Source organism: Pipistrellus hanaki (assembly GCF_964339955.1).
Source record: "Pipistrellus hanaki genome assembly, chromosome: 10".
Classification (NCBI taxonomy): Eukaryota; Metazoa; Chordata; class Mammalia; order Chiroptera; family Vespertilionidae; genus Pipistrellus; species Pipistrellus hanaki.
Window position 1 is genome coordinate 55,717,376 of NC_140512.1, and position 9,821 is coordinate 55,727,196.

General features: G+C 42.4%; 1 protein-coding gene across 3 annotated transcripts in view; it reads right to left on the reverse strand.

The window, feature by feature from the left end:
- AHCYL2 (adenosylhomocysteinase like 2) overlaps positions 1 to 6,051 on the reverse strand; it is a 140,126-nt gene extending 134,075 nt beyond the window's left edge. For all 3 annotated transcript variants that reach the window (XR_014796214.1, XM_084897641.1, XM_084897640.1), the window contains exon 1: positions 5,619 to 6,051. Coding sequence is in view for 2 of the 3 variants with exons in the window: in XM_084897641.1 (XP_084753767.1) it covers positions 5,619 to 5,981 (363 nt within the window). In the remaining variant the exon portion in view is untranslated. The remainder of the gene's footprint in view (positions 1 to 5,618) is intronic.
- Positions 6,052 to 9,821: the final 3,770 nt, after the last annotated feature.

Consider the following 9,821-nt stretch of genomic DNA (forward strand, 5'->3'; position numbering starts at 1 on the left):
AAGTGCCCCGAACAAATATATTTACACTTGAAAAAGAGAACAGGAAATTACCAGCTATTAATGCAGAGCCCAAGAAAGAAAATGGTTAACTGAATTGTTGCAGAATAGAGCTGGGGAAGAGGGGACCTGTTACAGAAGGAATTTCACTCCACCACTTTCTCCTCTGCTCACTTAGCCCTCACCAAATCTCAGGTCATAGGTCATTCAGACTATAAAAAGCTCCTACAAATTCCATAGAAACCTGATCAAGCTTACTGAACCTCTTATTGGGTAAACAGAATTCAGCTCCGGATTGTGCATACCACCTGAACACAATAGCAGGACAGTAAACCTGGGCAACTGCCAGATTGTTCTCTCATCCACTTGACAAGAGTCTAAATAAAGATTTCAACAAACCTTTTTTTTCTTTCCTACTCTCCTTTTTTCATGAACAATATATTTCTTGAATTAACTGGATATTAGAAAACTAAGTTTTTCCTCAGGACATCAAATATACAACTGCAACTTCAGCTCTGAACAACCTAAACCAGCTCTTAATGTTCAATCTTTCCCAATATAATTCACAAATTATAATACAAAAAAAGGGCTGCTTTCTCAGAAGTTTCATAAATGTTCACATAAATATATGGTAAGACCACTAAATAAGCTCAATAAATTAAAAACATCCACAAAAAATACACAGATTAAGATTCAATCTGAGATTTGAACAGAGAAATATTTCAACTGAAAAGCAACTGAGTTTGAAGTCAAACAGATTAGAGTTCTGTCAGCTCCATCATATTACTAAACGTGTAATCTTGAGACAAATTCCTTAATCTCTTCAACCCTCAATAAAATAAGGATAACACTACCGCTCTCTGAGAGCTCTTTTTTTCTTAATACTCATCCGAGGATATTTTTCCCATTGATTTTTATAGAGGAGGAGAGAGAGGAAGAAACATCAATGTAAGACACATCAATTGGCTGCTTTCCCCATGGGACCCAGGGATCAATCCTGCAACTGAGGCAGGAGCCCTTGACTGGAATCAAACCTGAGACCCTTCAGCCTTTGGGTCAGTGCTCTAACCACTGAACAAGCAACTGGCTAGGGCTGAGAGCTCATAAAAGGAGTAAATAAAATAGTATATGAAAGCTCTAATACAATACCTGGCACACAGCAAGAATGTATAATATAAGCTTCCCATTCTAACCTGTAAAATGTTATTTTTGTTTTGTTTTGTTTTGTTTAAATATATTTTATTGATTTCTTATAGAGAGGAAGGGAGAGAAATAGAGTTAAAAACATTGATCAGGTGTCTCCTGCACACCTCTTACTGGGGATGTGCCTGCAACCAAGGTACATGCCCTTGACCGGAATAGAACCTGGGACCTTTCAGTCGGCAGGCTGACGCTCTATCCACTGAGCCAAACCAGTTTCAGCCTAACCTGTAAAATGTTTAAGTAGAGAATGATTCTAAGTCCTAAGGTGGTAGGACTTAAAGAACAGGGAAAAACTGTTAGCTAGACAGGAAGAGGAAGCATACTCCTTAGGTATTCCATATCTATTTATAATTTTTAAAATAAGAATAAAATTTCAGGTTACTAGTAAATTACTAACATGAAAATGCACCATTTATCTTTAAATGGTTTTTCTATAAGATGCTCTTCTTCCTCTCTCCTAATTTTATAATTCTTCACAGTCCTACATTTGTACAATTTTTTCTCATTCTTCTTCCTAAAGCTCTGACTCAGATTCTTACTTGGTTTTGGGATAACCTAAGCCTTAAACCAGACACACATACCTTGGAATTCAAGAGTATTCTCCAAGACTTCTGGGAGAAGACCAGATCCAAGCATCTAACAAGTTAGAAAGGCCCTAGCCAGTGTGGCTCAGTTGGTTGGAGCATTGTCCCATACACAGAAAAGTTGTGGGTTCCATCCCTGGCCAGGGCACAGACCTGGATTGCTGGTTCAGCAAGTGATGGATGTTTCTCTCACATCCATGTTTCTCTCCCTCCTCCCACCCACCCCCTCTCTCTATCTCTCTGAAATCAATGAGCATGTCCTCAAAAAAGAAAGAATTAGTGTGACATAATGGAAAGAAGAGGGGCTTTAGAAACAGAAAAAGGCTTAAGACAAGATTTAAGTCTTACCTCTGCCACTTTCTAGACAATATAACCTTGGGCAAGGCACTTTATCTCTCTGGACCTCATTTCCTTATTTGTAAAATGGAGATAATGCCACCTATATCTTAATGTGTTGTCAGGATTAGAAAAAACACCTATAACAATTCTTGGCATATAAAAGGCCAATTAATGATAACTATTATTAGGGTCAATATGCCAATTGCCTTACTGAACATTTTGCAAGGCTGTACTTTCCTGACTGGCAAGAAGAGTCACACTGCTCCCACATTCCCATGCCTAGATCCTAAAGATTCTATTTTAGTAATCCATAATTAACCAAATCAAGAGCTTAAAGAATTCAGGCAAGAAAGTGCTAACATGGCTCAACTCATCCTCTGCTGACAGCAACAAAGCCAGTGCAAGGTGGATACCTTGCCAAAAAAAATAATAATAATCGGCTTGAACATAGTCATTACCAATACTGATGTAAGCACAAACTAGTTACAGTTCTTGGCTCACAGTCTTACTGTCATAAAGTTTTAACGTTTCTGAAATACAGCCTCTTCTGCCTTGTTTTCAGTACTGTGACACTCCTATAACTCAATTTTTAAGAACATAGGGAAGAAATCCTCTCAACTCTACCACTCCACTCACGGTAGAACTACTCTTTCCATTTCACCAATCACTTCTTATAAAGATTTTTGGTTTGTTGGATTCACTTGGTGTGAGCTTATGAAGAAAAACATTATATACAAATATGTCAGAGCCACAATGATAAGATCTGGTCCTCAGAGTATTACAAATTACACGATGTAACTTGTGCCAAAGATAAGATGCGACTAAGTAACCTACACACCATATGTTCATTCTTATTAACTACCACACTTGGGAATTCCCACTCCTGTGAAAAAGTGTATTTCCCTTGTATGGCTGAATTGAGTAACAGAACTAAGAAAAATGGTGACAGATACATGAATGGAGTAAGGGATACCATCAATGGAAATGTCAATTAAGATAAATAAACTTATATGTGACAGTTACAAAACTGAAGCAACAGCCAAAGGCAGCTATTTCAATCCACAAGTACCCCAGTCTCTCCCTACACTCTATAAAAGCAGGAGTCAAGGTCAGAATGGTTAAGTAAACAATCTAAGAATCAAGAAAGGCTCAACATATCAGAATGTCACACTGTAGTACCTTGGTGAGGTGACTTTCATCATGAGGAAAGCAGGGCAGTCCCATGCACTTATAATTTAACCAATTCAATATCAAGAAAGTTAAAGATTCTGTCCCCCAAAATTAGCCTTCAGCTATGTCAGACAGTTGCATCCTTGCCCAGAGTTATACCTGCTTAACATCCAGCCGAGAATTTTTCTAAGTATTTGTATTAATTTTTAGAGAGAGAGGAAGGGAAAAGGAAAGAGAGAAACATCTATGTGGAAGCAAAGCATGGATCAGCTTCCAATCGGGAATCAAACCAGCAACCCTTCAGTGTACAGGATGATTCCCAACCAACTGAGCCACAACGCTGTACAGAAAGCTAGGTCCTGCCTTCCATAGCCTTGAGGTGCTGAGCAAATCTAGAATTATGGAGCCTACATTTCTATACTGGAAAAACAGGAAGAAGGTGGTTTGGCAACAAGGAAAAAATGGTCAAGAAGCACACCTCAAATTAAGAAAAAAAAGACCGATATGCTGGCCTGTGATTTTTAAACTTATTTTTATAGAATATATAGAATTTGGTATAATTCGGAGGTGGTCCTAAGGGCATGCACTTAAGCTATAATGGAAAGAGAAATAAAATAAATTCTTAATAACAATAGCTATTATTTCTTAAGACACTACTATAAGTACCAAGTTCAATGCTAAAGCCCTCTATTAATGCTTCTAATCCTCAATCATAACCGTATCCTTATAGAAGAGGAAACTAAGATTTAGAGAATTTGAAAATAGCTCGTTCTGGGTGTGTGTGTGTGTGTGTGTGTGTGTGTAACCAGGATTCAAACCAGGTCTTCTTGACAGTAAAATCCCATTCCAAAAACAGTTTGTTGAATACTCTTACCCTCAAGAGATCTAATCAAATTATACATTTAAAAAACAAAACAAAACACCCTTAATCGCAGGAAAATTTTGTCTGAAGTTATAAAGCAACTAAACTACTCAGAAACATGTTCTAGATTTCCAGACTCATATATAGGCAGTAAAGACGGCTGCGGAGGAGTTTCATACTGCAAACGACAAGGAAACAGTCCTAAAGCATCACTAAACAAATTCCTTCAGGCTTGCCTCTGACATCACTTGTTAATCGCCAGTATCAGGGTGCGTAGAATGAAAGGATTATCTGCTTTATAACTTAATTATGAGGTTATTATTACAACTAAAATTAAGCCGGTTCCAATTCCACAGCGTCCTTACAGTGAAACCAATGCCGATTTCACAACACTTGCATGCTGTTCTGATAAAGAATTAAAAATCGTTTCCAACAATAAAAACACACACATAAATCATTGTTTCCATATTGTACGTATCTAGGAAATTAGAGCCATAGTCCTTTTGTACATGATCCCCGTCTCTGTCTTTTCCAATGTGCGCCCCTTTTTTCTGTGCCGAGTTAGCCTTATGAGAGGAGCATTGTAAGGATCATAGGGAGTGTGCTACATGGAGGCACACTTACTCCCCGCTGCTCCAAGGCTCCTGTCTTCCAAACTACATCCGAAAGAAGCTGGCAGCTGAGACACAAAGCCCCACCACGATAGCTTTTCCCAAAAGTAGAAGCATTTCTTCCTAACACATTCAGGTCACAATGAAATGAATCAATAAAGCATCATGCTCTCTACACACAGTCTAATAATCCTGGTGGCCAGCTACTACGGAACGGAGAACAAACCTCTGAAAAGAGTGGAAGACAACCTCTCCATGACACGTCCACATTCAGAGAAGACGCACGGCTATGGCATGTCTAGAGTGGAGGGCACAGCATCAGCCCTGCTCGGTGGAAGCTGCTGACCACAGAAAGGCACAAAGTACTCATCTGTACAGAAACCAGACCACCGAGGATGTCGATGCTAGGTAACTACTGCTTACTCCTGCCTTCAATCAGAAAAGATCTTCCCACCCCTGTGGCTGGGCGATCTCTCATAAGAGGGAAGGGTTTTTGTGCACCATCGGGGGCTTCTCCCCGGAGAAGCTGAAAAATAACCTGGAAGTACGTTGGGGGTGCAGGGAGGGGCACTCTTAGGTGCCTCTTCTCCTCGCCCATTCCAAGTAGGAGTGGAAAGCGCTCCCTCCATGTTATTCCTAGTGAAGTACGACCGTGCCGGCTGGAGTCTTCGCTCCCCAGCACCGGGGCCGGTGGAGGGCATCCCTGAGAGTGGGTTTAAGGGGGGGAAAGGGTCTCTCTGCTCTTGTGATCGGAAGGGAGGGCGTGGAGGATGGTGCCGCGGTGCCGACAGGATCTGCGTGCGGTCCCCCTCCCTCCCTCCCTCTGCACGAGAGGCCGCCCGGCCCCAATACCTTCTTGACTGTGCGCGGCGCCTCGGTAACGGTGCCGTCGGGGCTGAGCAGGGCCTCGCCGCCGTCGCGGTGCCGCTGGTGCTGGTGATGAGGGTCGCTCCGCTTCATGGCTGACGCCTGGGGCACTTTCCCGGCGGCGGGGCTAAGAGCAGCGGCTGGCCCCGAGCCCGGGCCGGGGGCCGGGGGCCGCTCCGCCGCGGGAGCTGGGGCCTCGGGGTCGCCGCCGCCCGCCGGGGGGGCCATGGCGCTCACGGCCGCCGCGCTCAGTCCCAGTTGCGGCTCCGCCTCGGAGGGGCTCAGGTCCTTCAGGTCCACCTCGGGCACTTTGGCGGCGGCCGCTGCGGACACAACCTGCACCGACATCACCGCCTCCCCTGCAACCGCCGGCTCAGGCTTCGGCTTCAGCTCCAGCTCCCGCTCGGCCCCGCCTCCCGCCTCCCAGCCCTTTCCCTCCCCCATTCCTCCACTCCTCCCCTCCATCGCCTCCGCTCTCCCCCCCACCCCTGCCTCCGCCGGCCCGCCAGCCAGCCCTGGGCTCCCGCTCCCGCCCCGGTCCCGCCCCACCCCGCCCCAGTCCGTCCCACTCGCGCGCGAGGCGCCACGGAACCTGTAGTGCGCTTGCTCCCGGAGGCACGCGGTGAAAAGACCGCGGGACCTCAGCCCCCGACCTACACTGCGCGCCGCGACGCCCCCTGGGAGTTGTAGTTTTCGTCCCCCTTCCTCCGGCAAGTTGGATTCTGTAGGTTATATGGAGCTCTAGGACCGGTGACTCACAGAAAGGAAAGGAGTGGAAATAGGTGACACCAGGAAGGGGATAAGGAAGAGGAAGTCTCCAGAAGAGTTATGGTTTCATGGAGTGAACAGCAGAAACCCTAGGGTTGGGAAGGTGGGGGAGGAATAACCCCGACTGCGTGAATTTCCTGCGTGTGCGCGCGCGCATATTTGTTATCACGTGAGCAGACATTTAAAGGAAAAGTGGAGGCGTCACGTGAGAAGAGAGCCTTCCTCAAGCTTAAAGTTGCTTCATTTTCCTGATTCTGCGAAATCGATACTTCACACCTTTACAAACTTAAATAACATTGTTTTTAAAAGGAAACATATTCCTGCTGTGGTCATTCCTGACACTTGATGGCCCTGGAAGTTTAAAATCGGTCCAAAAGAAGTAAGGTATCATTAGAGATTTCAGGGCAGTGGAATTTGGCGTTTCTTGAAATGAGGATAAATCTTTTGACCTATTCATTCTACTAAAGGAATAACCTAAAATTAAGGTAAATCATTCAGCATAGAGGAATGGTAACTACAGTGTGAAAACTTTTTTTTAAGGACTCATTTTATAAAAATAGCATTTCCAAATCACAGTGAAAAAAACTTGAGTAATTTACCAAATTTGTTTTCTATGTGCCTTAGAGATACCTAACTAAAAACTGGTATCTGGCAAAAACCGGTTTGGCTCAGTGGATAGAGCTCGGCCTGCAGATTGAAAGATCCCAGGTTCGATTCTGTCAGGGGCATGTGCCTTGGTTGCGGGCACATCCCCAGCAGGGGGTGTGCAGGAGGCAGCTGATCAATGATTCTCTCTCGTCAATGTTTCTAACTCTCTATCCTTCTATTTTCCTCTCTGTAAAAAAAAAATCAATAAAATATATATTTTTAAAAACTGGTGTCTGCTGCCAAAACCGGTTTGGCTCAGTGGTAGAGCGTCGGTCTGCGGACTGAAAGGTCCCAGGTTCGATTCCGGTCAAGGGCATGTACGTTGGTTTCGGGCACATCCCCGGTAGGGGGTGTGCAAGAGGCAGCTGGTCGATATTTCTCACTCATCGACGTTTCTAGCTCTCTATCTCTCTCCCTTCCTCTCTGTTAAAAAAAATCAATAAAATATATTTAAAAAAAACAAACAAAAAAAAACTGGTGTCTGCTGAAACTGGTTTGGCTCAGTGGATAGAGCGTCGGCCTGTGGACTGAGGGGTCCCAGGTTCAATTCCGGTCAAGAGTATGTACCTTGGTTGCAGGAACATCCCCAGCGGGGGGTGTGCAGGAGGCAGCTGATGGATGATTTTCTCTCGTTGATATTTCTAGCTCTCTATCTCTATCTCTTCTTCTCTGTAAAAATAATCAATAAAATATATATTTTTTTAAAAAACTGGTATCTGACACAACAGAATGACATTTGCAGAATGTAATATTGTAGTGACATTACTGAGGTTGATTGTTACAAACTCTGAATATTAAATGGTCACATCCTAATTATTTATATAGAACATTGGTCCAATAACAAAAAATAAAGAACAGCAGCTGGAAATTTATCAAATCCAATGTCCAGAGATAAAAGGGTTAACCATTCTTTCAATAATTTTCTGAAGATAAGTCCCCTTTTCATATTGAAATATGATGGCCATTAAATTCAAGTATTTTCCCAAGTTACTGTGTGAAGAGGATGCTGAAGGCCATCTCCAGCATTCTGCAATATAAGGACTCTTCCAGCTCACCAATTCTGGCTCACTTCCAAAATATACCCACCAATCCAGTTTTATTTTTGTCCAGGAGGCTGAGTGCCAAAAATTTATATAAGCAGGGACTTACAAACAGCATAGATCAGTGATTCCCAAAGTGGTCTATACCGACCCCCAGGGGTCTATGACAACCTGCAAGGGGTCTACGTCAGCGGAAAAAAAATTTGGGGGTCCATGAAATGAAAATGGGGGTCCACGATAGTGGATCTCAACATACACTGATAGTACCTATTTACTTATCGTACATCATATTATCTTATAATATAAAAACATATAAATTATTTATAAAAGTACCTATGAAGTAAAAAATTTATTATATATGTTTATAAAATTGTGTAAGTTGTAGGATAAAAACCTGCACAGAATGATATACCAGTATCATCTTGTTACAAGCATACGCGCAGTAAACATTCTTGCCAATTTTTGTCTCAAAGCTTCGCGAACTTGCACCGACTTGTTCAATCCGTCACTCTATAAATATGAATGTGAGAAAAATACGTTCATTCGTTTCCTGAATCTTGAATAGGAAAGTGCTGAGAAAATATTTTAAAATATATAAACTGGTAGTTTATCATACAAATTATAGTGAATCAGTGTTATTTTGTTTGAGAATGCCGGAGAAAAGTACATTATTTTTTATTAAATTTTAACACTAAACTTCACTACCGTTAGAAATTTACAAAAAAATCAATATCAGGTAAGTAGGGGGTCTACCCAAAACCGAAAAACATGGCAAGGGGTCTACGGCATAAACAAGTTTGGGAACCTCTGGCATAGATGCAGTCACCAGACTCTGAAAATTGAAAATGGCAAACATTGTGAGACCAGCAAAGCTCCATCCACAGCACCTTTCTAAACACTGACTTTGTTAAGTGATGGGATTTGGGGTGATTTTTAAAACTTTCTGTGTACCTTTCTGTATTTTAAATTTGACATTTATTTTAGAAGGAATACAAGCAAAGACATGTATGGTGGCTTTATTTTTAATAACGAAAGGGATATGTGAAACTGCTTTAATGTCCAACAATAGAGGGTTACAGCCTTTAACATTAAGTTTGCTATGAAATTTTATATTTTTTAATTGATTTTTTTTACAGAGAGGAAGAGTGAGAGGGATAGAGAGTTAGAAACATCAATATGAGAAAAACATCGATCGGCCGCCTCCTGCACACCTCCCACCGGGGATGTGCCCACAACCAATGTACATGCCCTTGACCGGAATCTAACCTGGGACCTTGCAGACTGCAGACCGATGCTCTATCCATTGAGCCAAACCAGGTTCGGTGCCAAGAACTTTTTTTTTATGATAAAGAGAAATAAAAGCTTATGATGACATAGTAAACTAAAAACCAGAAGACAACATTGCACATTCTGTAAGATTTTAACTATGTAAATAACACTTGGGGGGGGGGGGAAGACATTAAAATGCAGGTAACACTGGGTAATAGATTATGGGATAGGTTATTTTTTCTGTTTTCTCAGAGAAACTATGGTAAAAGGGATCTTATAGTTTATGGTTGATAGCCCTGACTATCCCAGAAAGCCACTAGACATCTAGTCTTTGAAGTAACTCTTTTTTCCCCTGGTAAGAATGCGGGGAGAAGCTCCATCTGTACTACAGAATTTCACCTGCCTTAATCTTCCCTATGGTACTCCTGTCTTGGAAATCTGTTCATTTGTGGAGTTGTCCTTC